The sequence below is a fragment of the Phyllostomus discolor genome, chromosome 14 (genome assembly GCF_004126475.2).
Source record: "Phyllostomus discolor isolate MPI-MPIP mPhyDis1 chromosome 14, mPhyDis1.pri.v3, whole genome shotgun sequence".
In the NCBI taxonomy this organism is placed as follows: Eukaryota; Metazoa; Chordata; class Mammalia; order Chiroptera; family Phyllostomidae; genus Phyllostomus; species Phyllostomus discolor.
In genome coordinates, this window is record NC_040916.2 from 27,226,747 (window position 1) to 27,244,240 (window position 17,494).

The following is a 17,494-nucleotide window of genomic DNA, read 5'->3' on the forward strand; positions in this document are numbered from 1 at the left end:
GACGGCGAGTCCCCTGGAGGTGGGAGAACCATCAGCTGGCAGCCTGGTGTCTGATGAGAGGTGCTCCTGTCGGTGTGCATGTCTGCACGGTTTACATGCTCAGATGGGACTGCACTTTCCTCGGAAACAGAAGAGAAACAGGGAATATTTCCTTCCAGGGACACAGGAGCACAGAAAACAGGGGAACTGTTGAGGAGATATCTCAGATGACTTTCAAGCTATACATATTTCTTGGTGTTAAAAAACACAAAAGACCCCAGCTGGAGTGGCTCAGTGGACTGAGTGCCGGCCTGTGAACCAAAGGGTCGCCGGTTCGATTCCCAGTCAGGGCACGTGCCTGGGTTGCGGGCCAGGTCCCCAGTTGGGAGCGCATGAGAGGCAACCACACATGGATGTTTCTCTCCCTCTCTTTCTCCTTCCTTCCCCCTCTAAAAGAAATAAATAAACAAAATCCTTAAAAATACAAAAGTATCAGAAATAAGAAAGAGGATATTAGTTAGGGCTAAAGATTATTAAGAGTATAAAAGAGAGCACAGTGTACACACGAGAAAGCAAGTAAGATAGGCCTGACCAGAAAACCGAAGGTAATTTTGCAAAAAGAGCAGTAAAACAGATCTCTGACAGGTCTGATTAGGACAAGCAGAACAAGAGATAAAGGAGTCTCTCTGGGAGTCGACCACTGACCAACATTTTATTTACTATCTGCACAAGAACGGGGTCATGTGTCACAGAAAACTCAGTTACAGGGAACTGAGTTTGCGTCCCTAAGGAGGGACTGCTGATGAGAAGCAAGACACTCCCCCTGGAAGATCCCCGGGAAGGTTCGGGAACTAGGGGGGTCAGAGGGCAATGCGAGAGGTGGGTCAGGAATGGTTCTGAAAATGAGGGCTCAGCTGGAGAGCCAGCCTTTGGGGGCCTTTCCCCCACCCAGGGGACACAGGTGTTTCCAGGTGGCTGCTCTGCCCAGCCCTGTAGTTCACTTCTCAGGGGAAACCGAGCCAGCCAGCAGGTACAGGTGGCCCGAGGTGAGTGGAGTGATGACAGGGGGGGCACCGAGGACATTTGCACCCTGTCACCAGCCGCCCTTTCTCAGGATGCCTGGAAGGCACGCCCCAGCCAGGCAGGGAAGTAAATCAAGAAATCGAAAGGTGTAAGATTCAGGGAAAAGGGGATTTAACTCGAAAGACAGATGAAGGGAAGTCCCAGACAGTGGCTTGCAGGCGCAGAGCGGCTGCAACAATCCACATTCGTGTCAAAGGACGGAGAATCCCAGGGCTTCTTGGGGCAGGGCTTCTTGCTGAGAGAGACAGAGAGAGAAAGAGAGAGGAGGGGGGGAGGAAGAAAGGAAGAAAGAAAGAGGAAGGAAGGAAGAGAGAAAGAGAAAGAGAGAAATGGAAAAACTGCTTGGTCATTTGACCCCATGGGAAATAGTATTAAGCTGTTTCAGAATGTTTTTGAAGGCTCTGGTTAAAACTAAAAATAGGCACACAGAAAACTAAACAAAGGACAAGATGAAGCAGTTATCACCTCTAGAAGGAAAGCAGCTTTTGGGGGGAAGGAAGCGAGATCAGGGAGCAGGGTCTCGGCGGGGAGCACCGGCCAGAAGACCTCAAGGCCGCCCGGCGGCCGCCCCGGGAGAGGAGGAGGGGAGGGTGTGGGCCTGCTGCCGCTCGGCCAGTGCTGGGACCCCACAGCGCGAAACGGGTGGGTGACAGCTGACACGGAAAAACCGAAACATGGCGGTCAGTGAGCAGACGGCACAGTTAAAACTGCTGGGAAAATGCCCCTGAGAACAGGGCTGAGAGCGAGCGAGGGACGAGCAAGAAGCAGCTACTTCTGGTTGCAGCCTTGGGTCCGGTGACACCACGCAGACTTACCTGAACGGAGAGGAAAGTTTTCCTGAAAACCGAGGGAAAGCATGGTCTTCCCAAGGGCCCTGAAAGACCTCAAAGAAAACGACAGTGGAGGTAAACCAAGGAAGTCACTCTAACTACACCTGGAGTTCTGAGGAAAATAAAACCAAAGCTAGAGATTATTCGGCAGCCAATAGTGGCAAGAGCACACATCCAGACATCTGACGGGTGTGACCAGCACAGCAGCGAGAGGAAAGGTGGCAGCCTTTGGTGACTCTGTGTGAGACCAGCTGGGACATCAGTGGGAGATCAGTGGGCCAGGCAGTCAGTCCCAACCGAGCGAAAGAAGGGCGACCTCAGGGACAAGCAAAGGGCAGGGGCTGGCTGGTCGAGCCAAAAGCCGAGACCAGACGGTGAGGCAGGCGGACCGTCGGCAAGCTCGGTTAAGACAGACAGATGTGGTGGCCATGGGGACTGTGGGGACCGTGGGGACCGGGGCCCCAGTGATCGCTCCGCTGGGAAGGGTTCAGCTAAGCGACAGGAGGTGGGTCATCTCACTCCCGTGTCTGGGGGCTGACTTGGGGGGGCGGGCGGCCCAGGTCTGACCGATAGGACATGGTGGGGGGGGGACAGGTGTCCTCGCTCCCAAGGAGGAGACAGGCAGGAGAGGCCACCGTTCCCCGCGTCCCCTGTCTCTCGGGCGGTGACGCATCTTCCACCCCGATGGAAGGGCCACACCCGGAGCGGCTCGGGACACCCTGTCTCTGGACTTGCCGTCCTGTGAGATAACGGGTTTCCTTGTCGCTCGAGCCCATTGAATCCCGGCTTCCTGTTATTGCCGTCCGAAGTCGCCCTCACTGATACGAGGGGCCCCAGGTCCGGGTTCAAGAGGGGGCCTGAGTGCGGACACTGGCGGCGGCGTCCGAAATGGGAGGAAACACGGCACCCGGCTGTGCTGCAACTCACACGGGGTGGTGACTGCCTGGGAGAGTCAAGTTTCTCCAGATCGGCTCCAAAAGGGATTGAACAGCCTGATCGGACCAATAGTGGCAGGAACAATAAGTCTGTCGAAGATCTCTCCTACAAGAGGTATCAAGCCCGGGTGCCACTACAGCGGCGCCTATCAGATCTAAGTGGACAAGTCCAAGGGGAAGTTGGTGGACCTCAGAAACCACAGAACACAGGGCGGGTTCGGGGAGGGGCCATCTGGGCAGCGCCTCTGGGGTGCAGGACCCTGCTCCCTCTGCTCCGGGCGTGAACTCCAGGGCAACGGCCCCCACACGGCCCACCGGGGGCACGTGTCCCCTCTGGAATCAGGGACCAAGTCAGCCCACCCACCCACACAGACTGAGGGGGAGGGGAGCTATTTTGCGAAATCAGCCACTGTTATAAGAATTGGGGGAAATTCGTGCTGGGTAGAGAACGGGAACATTGCCCTCTGTAATCAGACCGGCAAAAACGAAAAGTGCCCAGGGTTGACCACAGTGTTAAGAAATGGGCAGCCAGACGTGGTGTGGAATATTATACAACCCTCAAAAAGGAATGCCCAAGACATGAGCCCCGCCGTCCATTGTTAATTACAATTACAATTACGAGAGGCAACCACCCATTGGTGTTAAAACAAAAGTACAGATGAGCAAGATCATTAAGATCATCTGAGAACCAGGGGAGGGCTGGGTGGGTGGGTTGGGATGGGAGTAAAAGATAGAAAATTGTACTGCAAGCACAATTAAAATAAAAAAAATTTTAAAAAAGATCACCTGAGAACCCACGAACTTGACAGAATCAAGGTGGCATTTCAAGTATGTGTATTTGTATTCTTTAATCGAATCACACTGTTTTCACGTACCCCTGATGTGCACAGGCAAAAATCCATGCTCCTCCTGAGCATGCAAACCCAAACAATACGGAAACAAACAGTGAAAATGGAAGTTTGCTTTTGTCCTCACTGCCCGCCCCCAATCCTATAACCCTTTCTACGGGTGACGGATGTAGCACATTTGGTATATATTTCTGGATTTTTGGTATGTATCTATACATTTTTTAAAAAAGATTTTATTTATCTTTAGAGAGAGGAAGGGAGGGAGAAAGAGAGGGAGAGAAACATCCATGTGTGGTGGCCTCTCGAACACCCCCTACTGGGGACCTGGCCTGCAACCCAGGCGAGTGCCCTGGCTGGGAATCGAACCAGCGATCCTTTGGTTCGAAGGCCAGCACGCAATCCACTGAGCCACACCAGCCAGGGCTGCTTATCTGTATTTTAGTTTTATTTTTAAATTAGTATGGTAAAACTGTAAGTGTAAAGAACGTCGAGTAGGCCACCATGCTGTGATTTATCAGCAGACGTGCCCCAGTCCTGTAAAAACGGGCAGGAGAATGTGAACGGAAAGGTCACCACAGAAGACACACGAACGGCTAACCCTCAGACTCTGGCTCCAAACCACGTAGCCCGGCATGACGTAAGCCCCAGTGGCCCCGTGGTCGCGGGGATCGCAGCCCAAGGTGAGTGTGCAGCCTGACTGTGGGGCTGCGTGGTGTCTGCTGGAGGCCACGGAGACCACCCACGCAGGGACGCCGTGGCGTCCTGACCGCGAGAACGCCGTGGAGGGAAGCGCGTTAGGGTCCCCAGGAGATGAGGCCTCTCCCGGGACACCCTCGAACCCCGGGGAAGCGGCTGGGCACGTCCCCAGCCTGCCGGGGTGGCACGTCTCCGAGGTCGCGTCCTGCGGGTCCCCGTGGCTGGGGACAGGGCAGGGCAGGACGAGTCCGCGGTCCCCACGGGGGACCCGCTGCAGCGTGGCTTCCTGCCAACGGGCATCGCGGGGGAGACCCACCGTGAGGGGTCCGCAGGAAGAGGAAGGAGACGCAGACACAGAGCTCAGGTTCTCCGGACGAGCGGGGCTCCCCCCCCCGCCCACGCCCCCGGCCCCCTCTCCGCCGCCTCCTGCCCAGCGCCACCTTCCCGAGACCGTCACCGAAGAGAAACGCAGCCCCCGCCCCACACAGCCTCCGACAGGCAGTGGAAGGTTGTTTCACATGCTTTATTATAAAAGTGATACATGCTGTGTAGAGGAAGAGAAAGGAACCCCCCCGATTCTGTCGCCCCGAAACAACGCCGGCCCGTGTTGCTCTGCTCGTCACGTCCGAAATCAGACATCCGTGTAGTTTTTCCCGGGGCACGCGTGGCACGCCCACGTCCCCTGTGGCCGCCCTGTCTTCACGAAAGCGCGTTTTGCTGGCCGCGTGGACGCAGACAGAGGACGTGTGATGGGGACCGGTGCCGCGGCCGGGGTCGGCGCGGCCCGTCAGCTGGGACCACGTGGTCTGTGAGGAGCCCGGGCATCCGGGCGGGGACGCCCCCCCCCCCGGAAGAGTCCTGCTCCCTGGGAACCTCGGGGGCCTCTGGTCAGGCTGCAAGACCGACCCGGCCAGCCCGGCCCGCCCGGCCTGCGTGCCCACGGCTACATGTTCTGGTAATCCGAGAGCCCCGCGTCCTCCTCCGGGTGCATGAGCAGGGAGTAGGTGATGGTGTTCTCGGCCTGGAGACGGCAGGGGAGACCCGGGACCATGGAGGAGCCGCACGGGAGGCAGGGGAGGGGGAGGGGGGCGGGGGGGCTGGGGGGCTCACCTCAGTTTTGGCAGCCTCTTCAGCCGGGGTGAGGGTGGCTGTGGGTGAAAGGAACAGGTCAGCCGGGGCCCTGCCGCACGCGGGAGGGAGCCTACTGTGCGCTGCGGTGGACACCCAAGGCCAAAGCACGCTGGAGTCTGCAAGGCCTCGCTCATTGCCCCCACGCCCGCCCTGGGCCCCGGCAGGGCCGCAGGCGGCTGTGCCAGCGTCTTCTCGGAGTCGCTGCCTTTTCCCAGAGAGAAAGCAGGCGGCCTCTGAGGCCCGAGGCCCCGCACAGGCGGGCGGCTCAGCGTCACACGGAGGTCAGGTCTGGGTTTTTGCAGCCACAGACTCGAAGGCGAGAAGACGGGGGCCGTGCTGGGCTGAGGACGCACGCCCTTGCTGGAGCTGGAGGAGTCTGGCGACCCCCTGATGTGAAAGGAGCGAGCGAGCGCCAGAGCGAGGACAGAGGGGGAGGGGACGGCGCGAGCAAGCCAGTCCCCGGGCGGCACAGCCAGCCCCCTCGGGCTCCTGCCCTCGCACCCCTTCCCCGTGGAAGCAGCCTCGGTGTCTGCACGGCGGGGGAGGCGCCTGAGGCCACGGCGGGCAGCGTCCTCCCTGCGCCCTGGGCCAGGTGTCCCCGTTTGCCACGCTCCGAGTTCTGGTACGGTCCCCCTCCTGAACACCCCTTCCCACGGCCTCGGCCCCAGTGCCCGCTGCGAAGTCAGTGCCCCACGAGACGCACCCAGGCCAGCACGCACAGAGCTGAGCGCCGGAGCGGCCCAAGCAGGCCCGCGTCCCCCCGCGGCCTGGCCAGCCCCGTGCGAAGCGCAGCTGGACAGTGCCACTCGCTCAAGCCCTCAAATCTGTTGTTCCGCTCTGAGCCACACCCTGGCCATCCGAGGCGGCGGAGCTCCCGGGGCCTGCTTCCCCGCCTGACTCTGCCCCGAGCTCCCTCACGCTCTGGCTCCGAGGGCCGTCAGGACGCCACCTGGAGCCCCTCCCTGCCGTCCCACCGGGCCAGGCTCTCGGCAGCTCGGACCTGAGGGGGCTCTCGTCCTCAGCGGGGTCTGAACCCACGAGGCGGACGACTCGCTGAAGGTCCCACTGCCCCGTGGAGACCAGCCCACGGCCAGCAGGCTTAGACCCAGGCTTCGCCCGCAGAGCCTACCGGTGCCGCTGGGGCCCCAGAACGTCCTGTGGCAGCTGAGCCTGGGCAGGCTCCCTGACAGGCCCGGGGTCCTCCCTGGCCTCCTCCTTCCCCCTGAAAGCCCTGCGCCCCAACCCTGCTTCAGCCTCGCCTCTGCACCCCCGCCCGGCGCCGCGCCACTGCCACGGCCCCCGGAAGACCCGACTGTCTCTCCTGTCCTCCGGCTCTGGAGATTTCCCAGCATTCCTAGCCCCGGGAAGCCTGACCCTGGCGAATTCCCACCCCTCTACCTGGCACAGGTGTGCTGCCCACCCCTGCCCCCGCCCCCGAGGAGGTCCTCTTCAGGCCCAGGTGTTGGTCTCAGAGCTGACCAAGCGACTTGAGCCCCACCCGCCTCCCCCGCCCCCTCCCTCTCCCTGTCCCGGGTGCCATGCTGACCTCACACAAGCCACATCCTGCTCCCATGCACCAGGCGGCCCCGGGCGGGGCAGCAGGAGCCCCCGGGGCTACACTCACCTGGTTCCTCAGGTGGGGTCTCTCCCACTTCCCTGCTCTCAGGGGCTCCTGGGAGGGCACACAGGAGGTCAGTCGGCCAGGGGCGGGGCCCGAGTCCTCGCTCGGAGGACCAGGGGGTCACCGGGTTGGGACCCACGAGGGGCCTCCAGACCCGCCCTCCCCTCCGGCCGGGCACCTGTCCTGCCCCGGCTGCCAAAGGACCTGCTCCATCCAGAGCCCCTCCCGGCTTTTCAGCCAGACGGTCTGCCCCCTGCTTTTCTGGGCGCTCGCCCCCCCCCCCCCCCCAGCGCTGGGCATCAGTCAGTTCCGGTTGACATGAAGTTCTTCCGCCGACCGGCCAGCGAGCATCCACAGGGGGCGCCTGCCGGCCCGAGACCGAGACCGAGGCGGCCCCTCTTTCTGTCCACCTCCTCTCTCCGGGTCCCGGCCCGCACGGCCTCCAAGCCCGCCCCAGCCACACGGGCCCTCGCCCCAGGGCCCCTGCCAACGGCCACCCTCGGCGTCACCTCCTGCATGATGACAGTGCTGTGTCTGCACAGTGGCCGCCGCCGGGAGGCCCGCGGCCTGGTCCTCCGCCCAACACCCCTGGACGGCGTTTCCGTGCACGGCCTCTTGTCCAGAAGAAATGACTGGGGTGCAGAGGCATCGGGGAGCTCAGCCCAGGCCCCGCGGCCGCGCGCCGGGGACCTGGGCTGAACGCAGGCGTCTGCCCCCCCCCGAGGGAGGGGGGCTCCTGTGAAAGCGTCCCTGACGCGCCCCCCCACGCTCTGCCCCCCGCCACGACCTGTGCCTTTGTCCGCCATCACCCTCATCCCGTCTCGTTGCGACGGCTGCCCGTGCTTCCGTCTCCCTGGGGCGCACGCGGCTCCCTGGGGCGCAGGCCGAGCTTCTGCGTCGTCCCCAGCGTCTGGCACGGTCTCCCCACCACGGAGCCCGAGGGCCCGCGTGAGTTAGCAAGTGTCTCACGTGTGAGTTAACATGTGAGCGAATACGCAAAACCCAGGGCACCTCTGAGCGCTGGGGAGCCCCCGGGCCAAAGGTGAGGGGTCCGGCCCCGGGCCTGGGACACGTCGCAGCCCGGAACAGGAGAAACAAGGAAAGGCCACGCACCTGCGCTCTGGCTCCGCCTGAGGCAGACCCAGGCCGCCACGGCGGCCACGGCGGCCACGACAGCGATGACCACGACCACGGCCACGACGATGGTCACCGGGAAGGAGCTGTCGTCCGGTCTGCCTGCGGGGGAGGACAGAACTCAGGACAGGCCGCCTGCCCCCTCCCGCCCCGGCTCCCAGTGCGGCTCCCTGTGTCTGGGCCGCTCATGGGGCGGCGCCTCCGGCCCCCCAGCCTCGCCTGCTGGGGGTTTCTCCTCATGGCTGGGCCTGTGACCCCCATCCCCGCGCCTCTTCACTGACCTAAGGCGCACTATGACGGGGTGGGGGGTCCTCTGAGAGTTCAGGGGTCGAGGGGAGGGGAGCCTGAAGCCCCCACGGTGCAGGCACTGTCCCTGCGCCCAGCACAGGCCCGACAGAGCGGTGGACGGACGTGAAGGCCTCAGCTCCCAGTGTCCGGGGTCTCGGGGCCTCTGCACCCGTGAGGGAGGCCCGCTGTGCCGCTGTCCTGCTGCGGGGCCTCTTCCCCTGGAAGGGGTGGCTCTGAGCTCCGGCCCGTCCTCCTGCCCTGTGCCCCGGGGTCCGCCTGCATCGCTGGGCCGCTTCCCAGACCTCCAGGGGGACTCCCGCGACCTCAGACCGACCTGCCACCCCCTCGCCTCACCTCCTGCTGCCAGGACAGCGCCCCCACCTTGCACAGTGATGCTCACAGGCTCGGACTTGTGCTTCATTTTCCCGATGAATCCGGAGCAGTGGTACGTGCCGCCGTGACTGACGTTAGCGTGTGGGACGAAGAAGCTGGAATTGGCAGGGGAGTACCACCTGGAGACGCTGTCCTGGAGGAACTGGATCTTGAACAGAGGCCGGTTCTGCCAGCTGTGGCACCTCAGCAGGAGGGGGTCGCCCTCCTGCAGCAGCAGGCGTGGGGTCTGCAGCAGCAGCCAGCCTGAAGGACACAGAGGGGACACAGGACCCCGGAGGTCAGGACTGAGCTCTGAGACCCAGGGCACGCCGACCACGGGACAGGCTGTGGGGGAGGAGGGGCTGCGTGCGCACCCTGGCGCCCTCATGGGTGAGCTCTGCCGTCGCAGCTCCCTCGTCCGTGAGGGTAGACAGAAAGGCACAGGCGCCCTGGGTGCTCAGGGACTGCTTGTCCTCCCTCTGCTGCCCTGGGAGGGGGCGGCACCACGCGGTCCCGCCTGGCAGGCCTCTGCGGGGAAGGGAGACCCCGGGTGGAGGTGACAGGGTCCGTTCCGGCGCAGGACACCCACGTCTTTGGGGACAGCAGGAGGTGGTGGACATTTGGTGAAAGTTGGGGAGTGTGGCGCTTCCGTCAGGGGTCTTTGTCGGGAGCCCTCCGCGACCCAGGGGGTATCGGTCTGCTGCGTGAGTTCCCCCACTTTTCACCCTTGCACTGAGGAGGGGGAGTGTCGAGTGTTTTCTGTAGGGAAGAGCGCCCGAGGGCGGCGCTGGGACTCCTGAGCTCAGCCCGCACGCCCCTCCCCCCCAGAGCTGCAGGGCCGGGGCTGGAAAGAAACGTGGGCCGGCGGCGGCAGCCCAGGACGGCCCAGGCTGCAGGAGTGGCACCAGCCCCGCCCTCTCCGTCCCGAGGCCGCTGGTGGCGTGCGGCGTGCGGGAGAGGTTGACGATGACGACCGAGAGAAAGTTTGGGGCCACTGCCGCCCGCAGGACAGGGGGGAGGGACAGCGCGTCCCACGAGCTGGAACACTCTCCCCAGGGGGGGCGGGTGGGGAGGCAGAGGAGGGTCAGGATTTCTAAAAACGGTGCCGAAGCCAGAGGGCGGTCACAGCTGCCACTGGGACAGCCCTTCCTTCCCTGGGAGCTTCTGCTGCTGCAGGTCGCAGGGGCCGAGCGGAGGGTGGGCCCCAGGCTGGCCGGTGCCGGTGGGGGGGGGGGGCCAAGGCTCCTGCGGACACGTCTGGGTGCCGCTCCCGGCTGTGGGCACGGCACTAGGGAGAGGCCCTTCTCCGAGCAACAGAAGGGCCTGTCCATGTCGACTCAGGGTGGGGGCCGGCACAGCCCAGTACAGGGGCCCAGGGCCCGGTCTCCATGCCGGCCCTCCGTGTCTTGGGGCAGAGGGTGTCCCTGCGGTGGTGACAGTGTGACAGTGGCCCTGGGTCCTGGCATCTCTGCTGGGTGAGCCCAGCTGGCTTCTCGAAACTCGCCCACTTTTTTTTTTCTGTCTTCAGCCAGAACTGGTGGCCGTGGCTCACGGAGCAGAGCCTCTCGGAGGCACGAGACCGCCCGACACTCGGGACACTGGCCTTGCTGTCCGTGTGGCAGGCAGGCCAGCCCCCCTCAAGGGCGCCCGGATGAGTCCCGCTCAGCCCTGTCCCGGCCACGTCTGCCGCAGCTTCTCGCTTCTCGCCCTGGTTCTGCTTCGTGCCGGACACGGAAGCCTTCAGTGGCCTGGGTGGCAGCGGGGCTTCCCAGGGGCCTGTGGGGGTGTGAGTCACCGTCCGTCGGGACCCCGTGGCCGTGGTGGGGGCGGTTCTCACGGGCCGGCCCGCACGCTGCTCTGGGTCCCCGCCGGGGTGCCGGCCGCCGCCAGCTCTCTGCTGCCCCTGGAGGTGCCCGGGCAGCAAGCGCTGAACCCTCCGGAGAGACTGTCTGACAGCGGACGTCAGGTGTGCACTCGGCAGGTGCCAGGGGGAGGGGACGGCAGGGACCTGGCGGTGGTGGCCAAGGGGCAGCCAGCATTGTCAGTGCTGGGGCTGGTGGGGCTGGAGTCCCGGGGGGGACGGGGCTGGACCTGCATGTGGGGGGAGCACTACGGCTGCCTGCCTCGGGGCACACCTGCGTCCTGCTGACCTCTCTGGCTCCTGGGCCCCGTGTGGGCTGCCGGCCAGGGTCCAGCCATCCTGGGCCATTCCTGGGGCCGTTGCCACTACCGCCCACTCCCAAGGGCTTGTGGACCCTGGGGTGCTACTCCCACCGCCTCCCTCACCTCGGCTGCGGTGGCAGGATGGGGTGAGGCCCCAGGTGAGCCAGAGCTGCAGCGAGGGCCCGGCGAGAGGCCAGGAGGAGCAGAGACAGAGGGGCACAGCGGGGCTGTGCCCTGCTCAGTGGCTGGGCAGTGGCCTGCGGGCTCCTTGCTGCCCAGTCCAGCACCGGCACAGGCCCCAGAGGCACGAGCCTGCCTGACATCCGGGACACTGGCACCCCCCAGGGGCCTCAGGTGAGCTGGGCGGCCCAGGGTCCAGTTTTCCCGCCCTCAGTTTTTCAGCTGGGGCCCTGGGCACACGTGGGCCCGAGTACATGGGGCTGGGGGTGCTGGCTGCAGCAGCACCCACAGAGGGGTGACAGGCGGGGCAGGAAGGGAAATGGCCGGGCAGACACGGCGTCCAGCGGCTCACAGCCACGGCCCCCTGTCCCTGAGCACCCTCGGCCCTGCCGGCAGCGGCCACAACCCGGGGCCGGCCGAGAAGCTGGTGGAGGGTGGGGTGGGTGGACGCCCGCGGCCTGGGTGCTGGTCTGCTGCCACGGGGAGCTGTGCCCCAGTCACGTGTGAGCTGCCGCTGCCCCGGGAGGCCCAGTGGGGGCCAGAGCTTCAGGTGGCTGCTGGTCACTGAGTCCTCCAGGGGCATCAACTCATCGTTGGTCCCGTTGGCTGGTGTGGCCATTGGTGGGGACTTGCCTGTCTGGGGTGTCCCCTCCCCTTCCTGAGGGGCAGGGCCACCGGCCTCCCCTCGGGGCCTGTCCCTCGCTGCTGCGCCGAGGCAGAGCAGCCTGCTGGCCTTCTGTGCACTTCTGAGGGGGATCTGGGCACGAGCTGAGGAGAGGGGATGAGTGGCGATGGCCTCGCTGTCCCGTCACCCGTGCACTTCACGGGTGACTGCCTGCTGCCGGCAGCGCTGTGAGCTCCGCCGCCCGGTCAGCGGAGGGACGGAGCCACCATGAGCCACACTGGACATGCTCGGAGGGGTGCCGGGAAGTGAGCCTGAGGGGGCCAGTGCCCCCACGGAGCAGAGGGGAAACCGAGACTCAGGGCGGAGCGGGGCGGCTTCCGCGGCTGGAGCCCCCCAGGGGCTGGGCCCAGCCGTGACCCAGCTCTGCCAGGAACTCGGGGCGCTCTGAAGTCAGGGCTTCCTTCTGCTCCCCCCGCCCACCCCCGGGGGCCTGTGTGTGGCCTTGTCACCTTCTTGCTTCATCAGGACTGAGGCCAAGCACCCTCGCAGTCCTGGGGCACCCCGCGTGGAAGCAAGGGGGGGCGGGGCGGGAAGGGAAGTGACTGGGCAGAACCAGCTTCCAGCGGCTCGCAGCCGCGCCTCGCAGGCACCAGCCGCCCCTGCCCCTCGGCCCTCGACCTCCCCCCACCCTCCTGGGGCTGCCCCACTGACCGGAAGTGACGTTGAGGCGCACGGGGTCGCTGAGGCCGGTCTGGCCCGTCTGGCACCTGTAGTCCCCACCGTCGCTGAGGTTGGCTCTGAAGCTGAAGCGGGGCTGGACCTGGGCCGGGATGGGGGCCCCGTCCCTGGACCACTGGGTGGGGCCGTCCCCGGGGCCGTGGGGCCCCTGGCAGTGCAGGGTCACCTCGTCCCCCCGGAGCACGTTGAGCCAGGGGGGCTCCAGGCGCACCACGGCCTTCGGGGGACCTGCCGGGGGGGCGACAGAGGAGCCTGAGACGACAGGACGCGAGCAGCCTCGAATCTCAGACAGGGGGGCCCTGTGGTCCTGCTGGGGACGCCAGGAGCAGGGCAGCCCCGGACTGGGTGCGGCTGAAGACAAAGCCTGTCACCCCCTTCACGGGCCCGGGCCTCGCTCGGGGCGCGGCTGCTCCTCGGGCTGGGCTAGGGCCAGGAGAACACAGCAGGGGCGGGGCCCCAGTCCAGGAAAAGGCAGCTCACCAGGGAACCCCAACCAGCTGGCGCTCGCTCTCCCTCCCTGTCTCTCTCACACACACACACACACACACACACACACCCCTCGTGGGGACTCACTTTCCTCCCCTGTCACCTGGACCCGGTGGGCAAACCCTCCCCAGAGCCGGGTGACGAAAGAGGGGCAGGTGCCAGGTGGAGAGCCCAGCGCCTGGCTTCTGTTCTGACCTCAGGTCCTCCTCTGTCCCTCAGGACAGGCCCGTCCTCGTCCCCAGGCACAGAAGGGCAGAGAAAGTGCGAGAACGGCGGGGGGACCAGTGCAGGGAGCCCTGGGCTCAGGCTCTGGGAGAGCCCCCCCACACACACACACACCCCCACACCCCGAGGTCCTGGGAGTGGCGATTCATGCCCCCAGAAAGTGGCGCCTGCACAGCCGCCCGGCGGCCCGAGGCGGTGGGTCTCCCTGCCCCGCCCCAGACCCCAGCGCCCGCGCGCACACACACGGCAGAGGCTTGGCCCGCTCCGGGCGGACACTGGAAGGGCCGGACTCCTCTTACGGTGGGACTGAGCACCCTCTGCAGGGAGGAGGGTGTCTGAGAGGGAGGGATGGGGGGTCACCGGGGTGGCAGTGTCTACCCCGGCCCCCAGCCCCGAACCAGAAGGCAAGGCCCCGGCAGCTGGGAGAGGGGGCAGAGGAAGCAGCTGCCTGCCCGTCCCCACCTGGGCCCAGGGGCTGGCAGCCGCGCAGGCAGGTGCTGGGAGCAGAGTGGGAGGGCGGCTGGGGGCCGGGGGGCCGGACTTACCATGTGGACTGGGCGTCCCAGCTGCGGAGGCCGCGGGAGCTGCGGGAGAGAAAGCGGCGTCACTCGTTGGCACCGTAAGCCGCCTCCTTGCAGATCCCGGGGGCCCCTGCCCTCCCCGCCATGTCCACTACACCTCCCGCGCTGCCCGTGTCCGGCCAGGCCTCACCGAGACCGGCAGGGTGGCAGGCAGCGGGGCGACTCCACAGACGGCTGGTCGCTGTGCTTCCGAGGACCCCGAGCTGCCGCAGGGCACCTTCCCCCCGAGCATGTGCTCTGCTGCTCTCGGGAGGGACACTCGTGTCTTCTCGCCCCCGCCCCCCGACTCTCCTGTCCCCTCCCCCCCTCGGACCTCGGCCGGCCTCCCGCTCCGAGTCCTCAGCCCAAGGGCCTCTCTGCCCTGCTCCTTCCTCGCTCCGCTCCCTGCGGGCGGCAGCCTCTCCACCTCCCTAGGGGGCCGGCCCCCTTCGCCCCCTCGAGGGTCCCTCTCTGCGGCCCCCTTTCTCCCCTGCACCCGTCTCCTCCCCAGCCGCGTGTCCCCAGTGACGGAGGCGTGTTCCGGCACCTTCTGTAAACGGAGGACCCTCTCACTGGGCCCCACGTGGAGCTCCACACTCGCCCGTCTCTTCCCCTCACAGCCCGGCGGCTCCGTTTTTTCTGCGTCAGCCACCCCCGTCTCCTCCGGTCACTGTGTCCCCCCCTGCCCCCCCCCCCCCCCGTCCACTGAAGCTGAAGTCGTCCAAGGGACACGTGGCACTTCGCTCCCAGTCCCCCTGCTCCGTGCGGCACTCTGCACCCAGCCTCTCCCGGCTTCTCCTTGCGCCCTCCCCCCGGGCCCCACCCCCTTCACACCGCAGGTCTTGCTGGCTCTGCTTCCGACAAAGATCTTGGGTCCCGGCCCCCCCCCAGCCTTCCCCCACCTCCCCGCCTCTGTCTCCCCTGCAGCCCCTTTCCCACCGAGACACCAGCTATTTCAGACACATCGCGCTGGGCTCGTCCCCTCCTCTCGAGTGCCCGCGGTGGCCTTCCTTTGCTCTCCGCAGAAGGCGCGCCCACGACCCCCAGGACCCGCCCGCCCTCTGAGCCCCCTTCCCCACTCACTGAGCTCCGGTCACACCGGCCACCAGCTGGGGCCTTCGCCTCCGCCGGCCCCCCTGCTCTGAACGGCTTCCCTTGCCCCCCGCCCCCGGGGGCTAAATCGTCCCGCTTGGTGGGGCCCTCGGGAAGCTCCACATCGTCCCGCCCCCGCAGGCCACCCCGCCCCCACGGCTGTCCCACGGGGCGCCCCTCCCCGGGCTGCGCCTGCGCCTCCGGGTCTGTCCGGCACGCTCACCCCCTCGGTGGGGTGGGGTGCGCGCTCACGCAGGGCCGTGGCCGACCTGACCCCACGGCCCACGCTCTGCGAGCCGTCCCTCGAGTGACCCCAGGCGGGAGGCGGGACGGCCCCGCGTTGCAGCAGAGACGGGAGGTGAAGGGGAGACCCGGGCAGGACAGGCGGGGAAGAGGCAGGAGTGAGGGGAGCTGGTGCGGGACGAGGGTCCGGGAGACTGGGACAGGGGCTGGGGCGGAGAGTGGGGGGGCGGGGAGCAGGCAGTCGGACCTCGAACATGCCCTGTTCTGAGCCGGCCAGTCCAGGTGCAAGTGTCCCGGCCGCGGGTGGACCTGGGAGACGGTGCCGGACGCAGGCGGGAGGGCCAGGGTGGGACGCCAGCGGAGAAGGGCAGCAGGGCGGGACGGCCGGGACCCGGAGCGAGCGGGCCGGGCTGGGGGCAGCGCGCCAGGGGGCCGGCCAGAGACGCGGGGACGGAGGAGGAGGAGGCAGAGGAAAGTGTTGGGGTCACAGGAGCCCCCACCGTTCATTCCCCCCCACAAACAGCCGTGGACACCCAGTGTCCCCCCCCAAGGAGCCACCACGAGGGGTCACAGGCCGGCGTGCAGGTCGGGGGGCTGGCTGTCCCGCTGGCCGGCCAGCGGGTCCCCAGGCCGAGCCTGCTCTGGCGTTCACTAGATGTTTAGACCAGGCCGTCTGTGGCACCGGGGAGCCGGGAAGTACAGGGCAGCGTGGCCGGCGGCAGGGGGCCCCTCGGCCCCCACGAGGCGTGGGCTCGGGGAGCAGGAGGCAGGAGCCCTCGGGACTGGGAGCTGTAAAGACTGCCGTGGAGAAGAGACGAGGCGGCCCTGGCCGGGTGGCGCAGTCGGTTGGAGCGCCGTCTGAACACCAAGAAGCTGTGGGTTCAATCCCCGGCCGGGGTGTGTGTGGGAGGTGCTGGTCGATGTGTGTGTGTCTCTCTCTGTTAAATAAACATGCCCTCGGCCGAGGGTTCAAGAAAAGAGAACAGGAGAGAGAGGGCCAGACCCCGGGTGACGGAGCAGAGGGACGAGTGACAGGAACCGGCACGAGTGACAGGCACCAGCACGAGTCAGGGACCGAGGCTCAGGGGCAGGTGCCGGGCCTGAGTGTCACGTGCGAGGCGCCGTCAGTCATGCTCCGGGCCCAGGGAGAGGCGTGTGTCTCCCTCTGGGGCCCCCAGAGGAGGGTGAGCTGGCAGCTCCAGCAGCTGAGCCTGGGGACCGTCCCGGCAGCAGGCGCCCTCAGTGGCCTGCCCTGGGCCCCCCCCCCCCCCCCGCCCCCCGGCAGCCCCAGCCCCTGGCCCTGGCTGAGCACCGTCAGCCTCCATCTTGGCCCGAGACCCCGGCTCGGTCCCCGCCCGGGGCCCGGGCCCCCACCTGCGTGCAGTGTGAGCAGGCGTGATGCTGGGGTGGCCCCAGGGAAGGAGAGAGGCCCCCGCTGCCTGGCGTGGGGTCAGGGGAGCAGAGAACAGCCACTGCCCCCCCAGGTGTCTTCTGGCTTCCTCCCCCCCCAGTCCGAGGGCTGTTAGCCCCCCCCCCAGGAAGGAAGGCAGCCGCCTGCCCCCCCACCCCCCGTCACTCAAGTGCACGCCCCAGACGTTCCTCGAAGCTGCTGCCCCGAGGGGCGGCGGGCGGCGGTGGAGCACAGGGGACCCAGGTGCCCGGGAGGTCAGGCCAGAGACACTCCCAGACCCGCCAAGCCCGGCCCCATCGCACTTTGCCACACCGGCAGGTGGTCTGGCAGCCCCACCTTGCTGACATCCTGCCCCGTCTGCACCCCCACCCCAGCGCGGCCCCACCCAAGGGGGCCCACCGGCCCCATCCCCGCGCCTCTGTCCCCCCGGGACCTCGACTCACCCAGGACCAGCAGAGCTGTCCACAGCAGCATGCGGCCCCAAGGACGGCAGGACGGGCAGCCAGTCCGGTCACTCGCCGCAGCAGGGAGGGGCAGGACGGAGGGGACCCCCATGGCCCCACAGCGGTGTCCCGAAGGCACGGGCAGGCCAGCGGACTCTCTGGGAGGCTTCACGCTGGCTGCACCCCAGGGACCAGCCGGCTCTGGAGTCCAAAAGCGGAAGTGAGAGGCAGCGTTTTATCACAGGCCCCTCCCTCCCTCTTTCCTCCAAAGCGCTCCCTCCCCGAAGACGCACTCAGGGCTTCCCAGAATCGGGCTCAGCCGGCTCCAAATTCACCGAAATTTTAGAAACTGGGAAGCAACTTCCTCCTCTTCCTCCGGGGTCACCGCCGGGCTCAGCCTCGCGGAGAAGG

The 17,494-nt window shown here is 66.4% G+C and overlaps 1 protein-coding gene across 1 annotated transcript; it reads right to left on the bottom strand.

Annotated features, from left to right (window-relative positions):
• Positions 1–5,188: 5,188 nt before the first annotated feature.
• On the bottom strand, positions 5,189–17,283 carry LOC114489494 (low affinity immunoglobulin gamma Fc region receptor II-b). Its single transcript, XM_036015788.1, has 8 exons — positions 17,084–17,283; positions 13,882–13,918; positions 12,597–12,856; positions 8,932–9,181; positions 8,237–8,355; positions 7,127–7,174; positions 5,482–5,783; positions 5,189–5,392 (listed from the first exon to the last, which is right to left on the bottom strand). The coding sequence occupies exons 1-8, from the start codon at positions 17,193–17,195 to the stop codon at positions 5,315–5,317; spliced, it is 1,206 nt and encodes a 401-aa protein (XP_035871681.1). The 5' UTR covers positions 17,196–17,283; the 3' UTR covers positions 5,189–5,314.
• Between the last annotated feature and the right edge of the window lie 211 nt (positions 17,284–17,494).

Bases quoted from the DNA above. Each gene is read 5' to 3' on its own strand.
- LOC114489494 (XM_036015788.1), bottom strand. From the start codon at position 17,195: ATGGGGGTCCCCTCCGTCCTGCCCCTCCCTGCTGCGGCGAGTGACCGG. The intron at 12,857-13,881 runs TGGTAAGTCCGG...TGTCGCCCCCCC, and splicing joins GCTGGGACGCCCAGTCCACA to GGCAGGTCCCCCGAAGGCCG. The intron at 8,356-8,931 runs GCAAGGTGGGGG...CCCCGCAGGCAG, and splicing joins GAGCCTGTGAGCATCACTGT to ACCGGACGACAGCTCCTTCC.